Below are 14593 nucleotides of genomic sequence, written 5' to 3'. Positions count from 1 at the left end.
CCCGTGGGTGGGGCTATACATGTAAGTGTCCTTATTTCACAGAAGAAAAAGCCAGAGCAGAGAGCAGTTGATAGAGCCACCACACTCGCCTGCCAGGAAGGAGCCAGTGATGGTTTGCAGCCTGGCAGCGGAGCTCAGGAGCCCGTGCTCTTGGTGCACTACAGCACCCTGCTCCATGCACGAAGTCTCTGCTGAGACAGCACGGTCGGTAGTGTCCACCAGAGAGACGAGGGCAATGCCAGGCTGTGAGCAGTGTGCTAAATACAAGGCACAGACTGTAGACATGGCACAACTTCTAGAGAGATGACATTTCACCCGGAAGCCCAGGAAAGCATCAGACAACGGGGCGTTACTGGTTCAGGGATTTGAAAGATGGATGGAGACTCTCAGGGCTTAGAAAGGGGGCCACAGGGAAGTCTGGGCAACACAAAGAGGTGTGCAAAGGCCAGGGCAAGAGACAGCAAGGGAAGGTGTGCAGTGACCCGGTGGGTTGGAGCCTTGGCTGTGGGAATGATAGGGGTCACATGGGCTGGATGAAGGGAGTGAGTCCGGACAAGGAGCAGGGATGCACAGGAGCCCATCCACATCTGCCTTTGCAGGGAAAGTGAGATAAGAAGGGTGGAACTCAGTGAGCTGCCCCAGGCTAGCCAATAAGCTGTCAGAGCCAGCCTAAGAGGAAAGGGGCAGCCTGACTTCTGCTGCTGCATACAGTTCAGCCAGCTTAATTTCCCTCCCACTGCATACTAATCACAAAAACGCGTCGAAAGTAAATGTGACTTAATTAACAGTTAACAGTCCGCTGGTTGTGTTTCGGTTGCATTTTTGAACAAGTGCCACAGAATTCTCTTAGGAGGTCACTCATTCATCTAGAGAAATTAGTGGACAAAGAACCCAGAGTAAATTTAGGTAGTACTTGCTGTGGCCAAGTGGATCCACCAGGTGGCAGGCTTCACAAATGCACCTATTAGTTTTTCAATCATAGCGTTTTTCCACGAATGTTTCCAATTTAACACTGGCATTCTGTATCCTTTGTGTATCATCACGCAGAGAAGTTACCCTCGGTGTGTGTGCACAAGATAAATGTGTTATCCTCTGAAAGAGACATGCAGAACCAAGAGAAAACAGTCTGGGTTCTACTGGAAAGGGGACATTATTGCAGAGCCTAGTGATCCGCTCTTTTAGCAAGCCGTGCTCCTCACTGTTTTCTAATGGGAAATGTTCAGGATTTGCATTCTGTTTACTTCCTATAAGTAGAATGCATGTGTCTATCCCCTTTGACCTTGCTGTACAAATCCATCAAGTGCACAGTTTGTTCACAACGACTGGTGCTGAACCCAGGTGTACATGGTGCCAGGCACAAGAGAGGTGCAGGGAACCAGCGCACACCCTGCCCATGAAGAGTGCAGCTGGGAAGGAGGACCGTGGGGCAGGGGCAGAAGAGTCAGGCACAGGCTCTACCCATGGGCTCCTTGCCCCCAGGAAACAAGAATCCAAGACCCTGCAGTGTATCATCCTTATTTGTCCCTTAAGGATTCCAGTCCCCTCCTACCTCATAGGGCTGTGACACAACTCTTATGATTTGGTTCTGAAAATATAGACAATATGTATGACAGTGTTTTAAAAATCAAACTATGCTTTTTAAAATGTCAGGTGGAACTTTTCTCCTCAGAGATAACACACATCCGTCTGTGCTGGATTCCACAGAAATGAGGAGAGCTGTGTTCAGGCTCCAGCAGCCCTAGCACTACTGCAACTCCAGGAGTGCGCGTGTGGCTCTGTGTGGCCGCTCTGTGCTGGGATGTGGGGGAGAATCCAGGAAAGACGAGCTCCACCCACGTTTGTGGCCCGTTTCCCTCATCGAGGGGAAATGATACTTCAGTCTTAGACTTGCTCAGGCTGCGAAGAGCAGATCCGGCCTAAATAACCGTCTCGTAGACCTTACGTACTTGGTCCATATTAAAACTTTCCATTTAAAGAATACAGAACGCCGATCTCTACTCTCACATAAAACCTTGTAAAGTTTGGCATATGTGTAAAGCATTCATTTATCCTTTCAGAATATTCCTTCAGAATGAAGGGAAAAAAAGAATGAAGGAAAAAAATCATTTATGGAAGTCCAAATCCCATTTCCCTAGAATATATTCTATGAATAGAACATTAGATGTAAGTTTATGTGATTAAATGTATAAAGAACTATAAAGCCATTAACAAAATCCTAAGGCTCTTTAGTTGTAAACTGGAGGTAAGGTATGAACAGATGATTCTCCAGAGGAATATAAACAAGGAGAACAAGAGAACATCAATTCATAAGAATTGAAAAAATAGAAACCAGCTGTGCAAAATAGTTCAGTGAAGTTTGAGTCACCCATGATAGAATGTATTATGTAGCCAGTAGGTGAGTTTTTAGAGTAATGATGACTCAGAGTTTTTCATAATTATATAGCAGAAATGGAGAGCAGACTTATATGGTAAGCTCAAAGCTGTTACAGAGTATGTCTATGTGCTGTGCACTGGGGGAAGCCCGAGAAAACTCTACAGGGGCCGGGCTCGCAGCTCAGTGGTAGAGCTCTTGCTAGCGTATTTGAGGCCCCGAGTTCCAGCACCAGCCCAGGGGTGCAGGGAGTCAACTGAAATATGTTATGACCAGTTTTACCTGTGTGACAGGCTTCTTCAGGATTTTGTTACGTATTGCTTATACTGTTTCTGCTGCAATCACTTGAAATACTTGGGGGAGGGGAGCAAAAAAACAGTCCATCCCTCTTTTTGCAGTCCCCTGTCCCTAACGTGCTTCCCTTCTCATCACTTCTTTCCACTTAGAGCTGAACTGCTGGGCGCCTTCCAGGCACAGCCCTTTCAAAAGACTTTTTGGTGTGTTTTGTTTTGAGGTCATCAGAGCCATCTCTGGCTTTATAGGACATGTTTCTCCCCTGGCTATTAGGACGCTCAGGAAGAGGTCACAAATTCCCACCTGCCCCTGCAGCCCCCAGCCTGCCTGCTGTCTCTAAGCTCAGCTCCACCCTCAAGCAAGCCCTTGTCCCAAGATTCAGTGTCAGGACACAGAGATGCATCGGGAGTGACCTCACTGTGCAAGGCCTGGCTAAAGAGAGGGATTCAGTGGCTGACACATATTTTCTAGTTCTGCACACTAACAGGTTTTATGGCAATTGAACACAAACCTTTTAAAATAATTAAAAATAAAAGTTTCATTGAGTTCTGTTGCTCTGTGATTTCTAGGTCAAAGGAAAACATGAAAAGAAGGGAGAAAAAAATGTATCAACCAAGAGCAGACGGTCACTGGGCGCATTTATACTTAATACATATGGATGAAGATATTTTATTTATAGAGCCCTTGCCATGTGTCACGGTCGGAGCTGAAGACTTTACAGTTTCTTTCTCCTTTACCCATTGAATGAGCCCTAGGACAGTGACGGCGAACCGTGTCGTGCTCGCAGTGATAGTGGCCAGCCAGCTGTGGCACGTGTGTCATAGGTTCACCACCACTGTGGAAATAGGCAGTATTGCACCATTAGCCAATGCAGTAGATCAGATTTAGCTGAGGCATTGGGCAGGCTAACAGCCCGCCAAGGCCACAGAGAGGACTTGAGCTAGTGTGCAGTGCTGCATTTGAGTGCCTACCCTCTGCAGAGACTCCCTGCTTTGCCTCCTCCATTGTGTTGTCAGAACCTCACTGATAGGTTACTGAGAAACAGGAAGCCCATTCTCTGAATGCCCCTGTCTATTTTGTTTGTCTTTGAATCTCATATCTTGGATCTTCTTCACAGCATTTCCCTTTAATATCAGTTCATCTTTTTTATAGAGTGGAAATAAGGTGTCAATCACCACCACCCCATTTGAAAACACATCAATCAAAACAGGACCGGCCAGGAGAAACAGCTATAAGAGTCGCATGGTGAGACGGAGCAAGAAGTCTAAGAAAAAGGAAAGTCTAGAAAGGTCAGTCAGTTGCTCTTCTCTTGGAGTTTGTTATATACCCACATTGGCAAGAAGTTGGTCCTTAAATATTTACTTAAATATGAGAAAGATTATTACTCAAATGAGGAATTTTATCCTGTAGTTCACATATCTTGTATGTTAGAAGTTGTATTCATCACAGCATTATTTTTCACCGTGAAAAGAGGTATGTATTTCCACTGTGGAAGGTTTTTGATTCTTCTATCCCAGGTGAACACCACAAGAAATCCTTTGCTGTTTTTCTGAGCCTCTAGACTATTTCACTGAGTGACATTAAGTCTCCTTTACAGTGTCCTGTACAGTACCTAAAACAGTTATTTTTAGACATTCCAAAATAACTGCCTCTTTAAAGATTCCAAAGTAAGCCTGGATATAGGAGGGCTTTGTCCTACAGACTGAGTAGAATGAGGGACACGTGTGGGCAGCCGGCGCAGGATGAGTGTCCCTTTATGCTTTGTGCCAGGGGCTGCCCAGCGCCTCCTTTACTTGAGGACGTCGCAGCTCACCTCGGTAGAGGGCTTCTGATGAAAGTGTAGTGAGTGTTTGTAATTGATCGATACTTTGCATAGCTCATTTTGCAACCAAAGTTTTTCGGTATAGTTGTATTGGAAGAAACAGAAACGGGACATTATATTTGGCCTTTGTGAGATGGGATTGTGCAGAAACTTAGTTCTCATTCTCCGTAGTAGAAAATCAACAGATAATTTCTACAGCTAGGACAGTTTTAAAAATAGCAGCATTGGCACATGATTGAGTAGTATACAGGCAAAAGGGTGAAGAAACAGATTAAAAGAAGATGTCTTTGGGTGGTGGAGTCTAGATTTATGGAATTATCTGACTTTTTATTCCACATGCATTTACCACCTTCATTCAGATTATACACCCAAATTTTACGCTTTGCAATTGTGCAGTAATATACATAGAACCTCACAACACTCCCTGGAAGCGCGGCAGGAGTGGGCGGGGCCTCATGATGCATTGATGTGCCCGGAGGTTTCCATGGATGTAGCCTGCCTACATTCTAGGGCCTGCAATGGGATAAGCATAGCAGACAGCCCTTCATGCATGAAGTCTTACCCAGTGTCTCACCATTAAAGAATTCTATAGCCAAGATAATGGTCTTCTCCAGAGGTTCATTTTATCTCAATTAAATCATGTTAGCATGTACAGGATATGTCTTTGTCAATGCCTTCTTTCACACAAAGAAGCTCCCCTTATAAGTGAATAATTATGAATAGGAAGTGAATGTTTGTCCCATTGCCCCACCTCTTCCCAAGTGTTGAGATTAAGAACCTTCATGGCGTACCATCAAAGACTATTCCTTCCTTTACGAGTCACGAGAAAGTTTTTTAAACATGGTAGCTTCCTGTTCAAGACCTACTCTAGGTCACTGAAACCGTTGCTAGACTGAATGTGTTAATATGGTGGGGAGACAGGAGCAGCTAGAAACTGCAAATGTGGGCCCTGATCAGTTTTGTCCTGTTCCTACTCCAGGAGAAGATCACTCTTCAAAAAGCTGGCCAAGCAGCCATCTCCTTTACTGCACACCAGCAGAAGCTTCTCTTGCTTGAATCGGTCCCTATCATCAGGCGAGAGCCTTCCGGGCTCCCCGACTCACAGCCTTTCGCCCCGATCGCCCACCCCCAGCTACCGCTCCACCCCTGACTTCCCATCCGGTGAGTCTCCTGGTATGGTCTAGATGGCAAGTGCACTGGAAGGAGGTGGAGTCAGCCAGGTCCAGGAAAGCAGGGAGACTGAATTAGCCTGAGGAGAGTGGCTACAGGTAGAAGATGATGGGATTCAGAGGGAGAACAGAGACAAGGCTGTCCTGGCCACTAAAATAAGACAAGTAGCAGGACCTAGCCCTTATCTTTGAAGGGTTCATTTCATAGTGTGATGCTAAGATATGGCTCCACCTTTTCCTGGGCTTAACCTCCAACAGTCTGGCTCAGAACTGTCGAAAGCTAAAAGAAGATACTGCCGGATGCTAACAGCCCTCTGTTTTCCTTCCACAGGTACTAATTCCTCCCAGAGCAGCTCCCCAAGCTCTAGTGCCCCCAATTCCCCAGCGGGGTCCGGACATATCCGACCTAGCACACTACATGGCCTGGCCCCCAAGCTTGGTGGGCAGCGATACCGCTCTGGAAGGCGCAAGTCAGCTGGCAGCATCCCGCTATCCCCGCTGGCCCGGACACCTTCTCCAACGCCCCAGCCTACCTCCCCACAGCGCTCACCGTCCCCACTATTGGGACACTCACTGGGCAATCCCAAGATCTCTCAGGCCTTTCCTGGCAAGATGCACTCCCCTCCCACCATTGTCAGACACATCGTGAGGCCCAAGAGTGCTGAGCCCCCTCGGTCCCCACTGCTCAAGCGGGTTCAGTCTGAGGAAAAGCTGTCGCCTTCCTATGGGGGTGACAAGAAGCACCTGTGCTCCCGCAAGCACAGCCTGGAGGTGACACAGGAGGAGGTGCAGCGGGAACAGTCCCAGCGAGAGGCAACCCTGCAGAGCCTAGAGGAGACCATGTGTGACGCGCCATCCCTCAGCCGTGCCCGGCCCGTGGAGCAAGGCTGCCTGAAACGCCCGGTCTCCCGCAAGCTGGGCCGGCAGGAGTCCATGGAGGACTTGGACCGAGACAAGCTAAAGGCCAAGGTGGTGGTGAAAAAACCAGATGGCCTCCCAGAGAAACAGGAGTCCCACCAGAAACCCCTCAGCCTTGGCAGTGAGTCGGAAACCCACGCTCTTTTTAGGCTAGAAGAGAGGGAGAAGAAAGTCTACCCCAAGGCTTTGGAAAGAGCGAGTCACTTTGAGAACAAGGTGGCAGAGGCCCAGTCTCTGGGCAGCCTGCTGAAGGATGCCCTCCACAAGCAGGCCAGTGCACGGGCCAGCGAGGGGGCAGCCCTGGATGGGGCAGTAGCCGGCTGCAGCCCCGCACCTGGGGAGCACAGCCCCGGCACGGGTGACTTCAAACGGGCCTCTGCCCCTGGCACACTCCACGACAGTCTCTGCCACTCCCCTGACAGGTCAACCTCTGGAAAGGGAGAGAACTCGGAGAAGGCCTCCCAGGCCAAGGACCTCCTCCGAAGTGAGAAGCTGGACAGCAAGCTGGCCAATATTGATTACCTCCGAAAGAAAATGTCACTTGAAGACAAAGATATGAAGCCCAAGACGACTTCCAGCACCCATGAATGCCTGCCGGGAAATGCACTCCGGCCCGTGAGTGGGCAGCAGGAGGCCCCGCCATCCTCTGAGAGCCGTGTGTACCTCAGCAGCACGCATGTAGCTCAGATGAGCGGGGTCTCCTTTGTTCCGCTCAAGGCCTTAGGCCGGGTGGACAGCGGAGCAGAGAAGCCAGGCTTGGCAGCTCCTGAATCCCCCGTCAGAAAGAGCCCCTCCGAGTATAAGCTGGAGGGCAGGTCAGTGTCCTACCTGAAGCCAATCGAGGGCACCCTGGACATCGCACTCCTGTCCGGACCACATGCCTGTAAGACAGAGTTGCCTTCGCCAGAGATTGCCCAGAGCCCCAGCCCTGCTGGGGACTCAGCGGCCTCCGTGCCTCCAACTCTCCCTGGGAGTGGTGGCAAAAAGGGCGAAACTGCCAGCCTCAGAGAGCCCTCCCCTGCAAGCTTAAAGATGAGTAAATCCTACTTGCTTGAACCCCGGTTCCTGCCCCCCAGCCGAGGGCTCCAGAACTCTCCGGTGGCCCCAATGCCTGACCCAGAGTTAAAGTGGGATAGAAAAGTTATCCATCCTGCTGGCAGGGGCCCAGGAACAGTTACAGAGAGTAACCCCCAGCAGAAAGAAGGCAGAGCCACCAAACACCAGGACCGTCCCATGGACTCCAAGGTCCTCCCCGGCCCTGGGCAGACCCTGCACGATAGCCCTGCCAGCCCACAGGGACTACTTCCACCTGACAGGCCCCCCTCAAGAGGGAAACCAAGCCCGAAGGAACTGACTGAGAAGGGCCCTTCCATAACCAGAGGCGAGCGGCCTGCCACGAGGGCTGACGTGCACCAAGACCACTCTGTGGAGCTGTGTCCCCAGGAGCCTGCTAAAGCTGGTGACAGTGCCCCAAATCTCTGTTCTGTGGGAAGGACTCACCCAGATTTCTATATGCAGAACCAGGCTGTGGAAAAAGCAAGGGCACCTACTGGAAAAACAAACTACAAAGATGGCAGAGAGGATGTGAGGCCCCTAGCCAGGGATGACAAGACCTTGTGTGTACCTGGGAATCTTGGCAAAAAGGAGGTGGACACAGTAAGAAGCACTGTGGAAGCCAAGCCTGAAGCCCCTCCTACAAGGCATCCTCCACAGCCACTCAGAATTGAAAGTGGGAAGAGTGAAAAGCTCTCTGGCTTCCCCTCTCTGCAGAAAGAGGGCCCCAAGGAGCCTGAGAGGAAGGAGCAGCTTGTGCAGAGGAACCTCGGCAGTGGCCCTCAGCCCCCACCACCTGCCAAAGAGCTGCCCACACTGGCTGCCCAGCCACAGCATGCTGCTTCCCTCAGCCGCACTTCCAGCAGGGAAATGGAGACCATGCCTGGTGCTGCAGAACCTAGCCAGGGACCCCCAGGCCCTCCCAGGGCTGCTGCTGCTGCAGCATACTGGGAGAGCAGCAGCCCAAAGTCCCGCCCTGGCCCTGACCCCAGCCCTCCCAAAACCAAGCAAACAGACAGGTCCCACCCCTCACAGAAAACAGAGACTGGGGCTGCCAAGAGCAAAGAGTCCGCCGCTACTCAGCCACTTGGAGGCTCCAGCAGAGATGGGAAGGGCAACCCCAAGGTCATGTTGGATGTGTTCCTTGCCAGCCCAGGCTCCCAGAGCAAGTCCGGCAGTACAGCTGGCTGCCGAGAGAGCGGCCCCTCCATCTTGCTACACACTGAAGAGGGCCTAGTAGATGCCAAACCAAAACCCACTAGTGGCAGGCATCTCCCAGAGATGCAGGAGAAGACTGTATATTTGCCAAGGCCAGGGCACTCAGGGTCCAACGAGTTGGTAGACCAGAAACCTCCTAGTACCAGTGAGAAGCAAGGCCTGTCTCCAAAGCATCCCAAACCATCCACTGTGAAAGACAAACAGACAGACAAAAGCCCCACACAGCAGACCACTGCCTTGGATAGGAAGGCTGAAGGGAAGAAATGCACAGAAGCACTTTATGTTGTAGCCCCAGACAGTGGGAAGCAGGAAGCCAGCCTCTCTCTCACGCATGGAGAGAGCCGGCCAAAAGGCACTGAGAGGCCAGCATCAGGGGTGGGGAAGGGCTTTCCAGAGCCCAAAGGCAAGGGGCCTGGGCTCCAGAAGCCCCCGGCTGAGGTGGGCAAGCTCAGCAGCATGAAACGGTCACCCTCAGCCACTGGGCAGAGTTCTTTGCGGTCTGCTGCCCTCCCAGAGAAGTCCTTGAGCTACTCCTCCAGCTTCCCTGAGGCCCGGCTAGGGCCAGGAGTCCAAGAGGCCACCCCAGCCAGTGGTGACCCTTCTGCCAAGGCCAATGGCAGCATGCTTGAGTCTCAGGCCACCAGCCACAGGGACCACAGGAAGCCCCAGTCTGGGGGGGATGGCAGAACCCTAATGACAAAGAGTGACTCCTTGCCATCCTTCCGCCTCTCCACCACTGCCCTAGAATCCCACCAGCCTGACTTGCAGGTGTCAGGTGGAGCTGGCCACCGAGACAGGGCGCTCTCTGTAACTGCCACCATGGGAGAAACCAGAGGGAGAGAGCCCACTGCTGCCCAGCCACCCCACGTCAGGAAGCAGAACCCAGGCAGGGAGGTGACCAAGACATCCCTGACGCCACACACAGACCGCTCTGTCACGTTTTCTTCAGAGAAGGACTTTGTGGTGCGGCAAAGGCGAGGCAAGGAGAGTTTGCGTAGCAGCCCGCACAAAAAGGCCTCCTAAGGGGGCAGGGCCCCGGGCAGGACGGTGGTGACCCGGCCTGAGAATGTGACTGTCGAGACCACCTTTGAAACCAGCACTGTGGGAATGAATGTCCACCAGGCAGAGCCTGCGGCTCACTGAGGAGGGGGAGAAACGTGTAGAGGGAACCTTCTTCCAGATGCCTTCCCAGTTGTCACCGGTAAAGCTGTTACCAGAGAGTGCACACGCGTGCACACACACACGCACACATGCACGCACACACATAGATTCCTTTATGAAGTTGAGGGTTGTTGAGGAAAGAAATTTTCCCTGTAAATATCTAGCGATGTGTTTGGTTTGGGATGTAGAGTCTACACCTTGCTGCTCATTGCATCGTTCACTACAGCTTTGAAGATTCAGATCTTTGCTTTACCACTTACCATTGTGTAGTAATTTAGCCCAATGGTCCAAACTGGGTGTATGTAGAAATATAGATGCATCCACATTTGTGTCTCTATACATCCACCTACGTGTTTTGGTCTGTGGTTTGGAACTGTTGCAAGACTCCATTTTTATAAGTAGAGTCAAAGATGCAAGAAAGCCCTAAGTACAGTAGATTGTGAATTTTTTTGTGTATCTTTAACCAGAGTTTCTGATAATCTGTATCTGGCTACCGGTATTTCCACATCCAAAATAAACTGCTCCGATGGCTGCATTTGGAATCCTCCACTAGGAATGGCAAGCTCAGTGGAGTCAAGCTCATTTCAGAGTCATCCCTGTGGGCATTTTGACCCTGAGGGTCCAGCTGTCCCAGAGGCCAGTTGTCCTTCCCTGTACATTCTATGTCTGACCTTCACCCAGAGTAGAGCAGGGACTATAAACACACACATCGACTTTGTTTCTGGTTTTTCTTTCCTTCTTTTTAAGCTCTTACATTTAGGCCTTTACGCGCTGTGAGCGAGTAGTCTGAGAAGCACAGGTTGGGTGGTTGTCCTTACACCAGCCCTGCTCTGGAATAAAAAGGAAAATTCCTGGCTGCACACAGATCTGCTGGTACTTAGGTCAAGTCATAGCGTCGGGCATCGGAAGAGGTTTTCAGTTTGCTTTTTTGAGGCGAAGGAACAGGGTGGGGGTGGATTTTGGCATCATAGCATATATATATATATATTAAGGAATAATCAGGACATCAGATACATTTTAACACATAGCTGGGGCCTTATGTTGTAGATGAAGCTTGCTGTTTTTAGCAAGTTCCTGGTTTCACATTCATTTTTGATGCATCAAGTAGCTCCAAGCACTTCATAACATGATCTCTTTATTTGTATGCAAAAAATACTGTATTAATAAAGAGCAGCATTTTTGTAACAAAGAGAGAGGCTTGGTGGAGCTATTTGGTGCTTGAATGTGACCATCCTTTTTACTTTTGCTAAGCCTTATTTAAATTTTGTATACCATGAAATGTGTAGAATTTGTCAAATTATTTTAGTGTGGGTTTTCGATTTCTTTTTGTTGTTCTTGTTATTGTTGTTGTTGCAGTTTTTCATTTTTGGTGGTGGCTTGTTTTGAATTGTAAGGTAGCACTCACTGACTTAAGTAGTGAGGCATTAAGAGACAGCAGATAAGTATTTATAAGATGCTTGGGAACCATAGCAGGATTATTTTGTTTTGTAAGAGGAAAAAAATTACCAATAAATAATCTAGCACCAAACTCCCTCACGGGCTGTCTTAGTACCTTCATTCTGTAAAGCCGTTTATGTAAGCACAGCACCATCGTACAGCCCTGTGGAGTGTAAATCATCCAGCGGGGCCATAAACACTCCAAAGACAAAGGCGTAACTTAGCCCTGCTTGGCTGTCCTTCACGGAAAAGCAAATTGGCAGGGGCCCCAAAAAAGGAAAACTGTCTGCTCCTTGCCCCTATTTTTTTTCCATGCATTTTCAGCCTTTCACCATTATTTTATTGTAAAACTAAGAAAAAATATTTTTTACAAGAACGTAAATGGGTTTCCAAAGTGGTCTCAAGACTTGTAGTATGTATCTGTTTGACAATGGTCATAACCTATCCTTCTACACTGAGCATCGAGACAGGTCTGTTTGGGAAGTAACTCATGGTTTACAGCCTCTGCTTTTTAACTGTCCAGTTTTCTTTGAAGCACAACTAGCTGCTTGTTTACAAAGGATATTTTTATGTATATTTTGTATAGTGTATTATCATTTTTGCCAAATGTTTTTGCATTTTGGATGAGTAAAGCGTACTTAAGGTTGCATTCATGTAATACCTGTTGTCGTGAACTGCCCAAATCAGCTGGTAGACACTCTCCCGTGTTCTAGTTGGTCAGTCTCTGTGATTGTACGGTGTGCTCCTTGGTAGTGCTCCCAGCTGTAGACTTGCCGGCTTCAAAAGTTTGTTAGAATCTGTGCAATAAAGTGTTTGCAGTCTTATTTTCTCTAAAAAATTCCCCCCATGGATGTCATAATTGTTGTATATTGAACAAATATTTATACTTATGCAGTTGCATAACATTGAATAAAAATTTAGCATGAAAGATAATGACTTTTTTTTTCAAATATGTACATATACACCGCACCCCAGATACTGGCATTCTACATTATAGGGAGTAAGAGTTTTTATAAATTGCTTCTGGTGAACAGCATGCTTTCCCTTGTTTCTTTCGCCCTGTGCAAACAGCTCGTCCTTCAGGTAGGCCTCCTGAGTCACCGCTGCCCTTTTCTGCCAGCCTTCCTTCCTGCCTGCAGAACGTCCTGGCCCCTATGCCTGCACTCACCATTGGCACCACAGTCGCCCAGGGAGCGTCCATTCTCCTACCCACTGTGGTACACATTCCGCAGCAGGATCTAGAAGATCCACCCTCGCTGCTTTAGGTCTTTCCATGGTACAGAAACCCACAGTGGGTTCGCTACCACTGCTCACCGTCCTCCACCAGCACCTCCTTGCATGCTCCAGGACCCTGCTCCATGCATCACCTGCATCTCCCTTCACCCTTCATCCTCTCACCCTCATGTTTCCTTTTTCCTGGGTTTCCTTCTCAGCTGCCCTCCCGAGTAGTGTGCATTTGCTACTTCCTGGCCTTCCTGTCTCTCCTGACCTGTGAGGATCTGTGGCCGCCACATGAGCAGCATTGCTCTCCAGGGGTGGCCAGAGACACTCACTGAATGTAAAGCTCAGACGTCACTGATGTGGCACACCACCCCTGGGGCCCTGTTTTGTCCTTACACTCCTCTCTCCTGCTTCTCTAGCCCTGCTTTGTGTTCCTTTTTTACTTCATTTCTTCTTCCTCCTCTGAGTGCTGCGCCCTCAGTGCCAGTGTTCCCTGGTTCACCCTTCACTGTGCATATCTTTACACTCGTCTTCATCTTTTCTGTCACTATTGGACATTGCTGCTGGGTGCCTCATTCTCACACCCGCCCAAGTTGTACCCATTCTAGTTCTGCCCCTCACTGAAAGCACGCTATGCCCATCTCTCTTCCAGGCCACATCCTAGGTTTCCACCTCAGCTCCTCCCTTTACATAAGATGTAAAAACCCCTAACACCCACCAATTCCACAACACTTTCTGTCATTTACCCACCCCAAACATACTAATGCCACCAGCAGCCTCCATCTGTCATACTGTTTTCCCTAGAGGATCACCCCAGCCTCTGGACTGACTTTCTTGCCTCCACTCTTACCCATTATACCTTTTTTTTTTTTTTCTCTCTCTCTCTCTACTGGGCCAGGGAGATAGCTCAGTAGAATAAGTGCTTGCCGGGCAAGTGCAAGGTCCTGAGTTCAATCCCAGGTAGCACCAAAAAAATAAACAAATAAATAAAAATTCTCTAATGCAAAGACACTATAGTGCTATCTTTTGTTATTTTATTTTATTTATTGTCTTTTTGAGACAGGGTTTCACTACACACTTCAGGTTGGCCTCAAACTCCCAGCAGTTCTCCTGGCTTGGTCTCCCAAGTGCTAGGATTACAGATGTGAACCACCACACCTGGCAGTAATACTTTTGTAAACCTTTAAATAGCTCCTATTCTCTTGGGAATAAAAGCCAGCTTCTGTAGTATATGAGCTGGCAAAGTGAGCCCAAGGTCAGCTGCTTAAATGTGCTCCTACCCTGTCAGGCCACTTTTAGTTGTTATAACACATGAGGCTGAGTACTTTAAGAAAGCAAAAGATGAATTTAGTTTGTAGTTTGGGACAATGAAAGTCCAAAATTGAATGATGCTATTTGTTCTGGCTCTGGGGAGGGTCTGCTAACAACATCACAAAGGTAGGAGCATGCGCAGAGGAGACTGAAGCATGGGATAGGAAGCCAAAGGTCCTCAGGAGCCAGGCCTGCTCTTTTATAACTCACTCTTGTAGGAACTGAGGTCCAGTAGGGAACTATATTATCCCTTTGAAGGGATTCACCACAAAGAAGGAACCCACGTGACTCAGCCTACATAACTCCACTACCTCCAGGTAAGAATTCTGGGCCCCGGCACCTGGTGGAAGCCTTTCCTGATGACGGTGCATCTCCTTTACAGACTCACCGCATCATTGGCGAGCTGTTTCTATGCATTGCTGGACCTTAAGCCCCCTGATTATCCATCTCCTTGTGTGGGCCACGCACATAGAAAATATCAACGAGTAGTTGCCAAACAGAATACAACCTAAAAGGCTCATTAGCAGCTGGCTACCTTTGGGAGGATTTTTACCTCCAAGCACCACACTGTAGACCTCAAGTGCAGCTTCTCATTTACTCTGCATTTTCTCTGATCTG

The 14593-nt window shown here is 49.0% G+C and overlaps 1 protein-coding gene across 6 annotated transcripts in view; it reads left to right on the top strand.

Annotated features, from left to right (window-relative positions):
* The window catches only part of Mast4 (microtubule associated serine/threonine kinase family member 4), a 587536-nt gene extending 575171 nt beyond the window's left edge, over nt 1–12365 (top strand). For all 6 annotated transcript variants that reach the window (XM_023705080.1, XM_004623035.2, XM_023705162.1 and 3 more), the window contains 3 exons: nt 3818–3954; nt 5467–5648; nt 5988–12365. In XM_023705080.1, coding sequence (XP_023560848.1) covers nt 3818–3954; nt 5467–5648; nt 5988–9868 — 4200 coding nt within the window. In that variant the 3' untranslated portion in view covers nt 9869–12365. The remainder of the gene's footprint in view (nt 1–3817; nt 3955–5466; nt 5649–5987) is intronic.
* The last annotated feature ends 2228 nt before the right edge of the window (nt 12366–14593 follow it).

Source organism: Octodon degus, unplaced genomic scaffold, assembly GCF_000260255.1.
Source record: "Octodon degus isolate 3935 unplaced genomic scaffold, OctDeg1.0 scaffold00001, whole genome shotgun sequence".
In the NCBI taxonomy this organism is placed as follows: domain Eukaryota; kingdom Metazoa; phylum Chordata; class Mammalia; order Rodentia; family Octodontidae; genus Octodon; species Octodon degus.
Note: the sequence above shows the minus strand (reverse complement) of the source record. Positions and strands in the feature narration are given on the sequence as shown.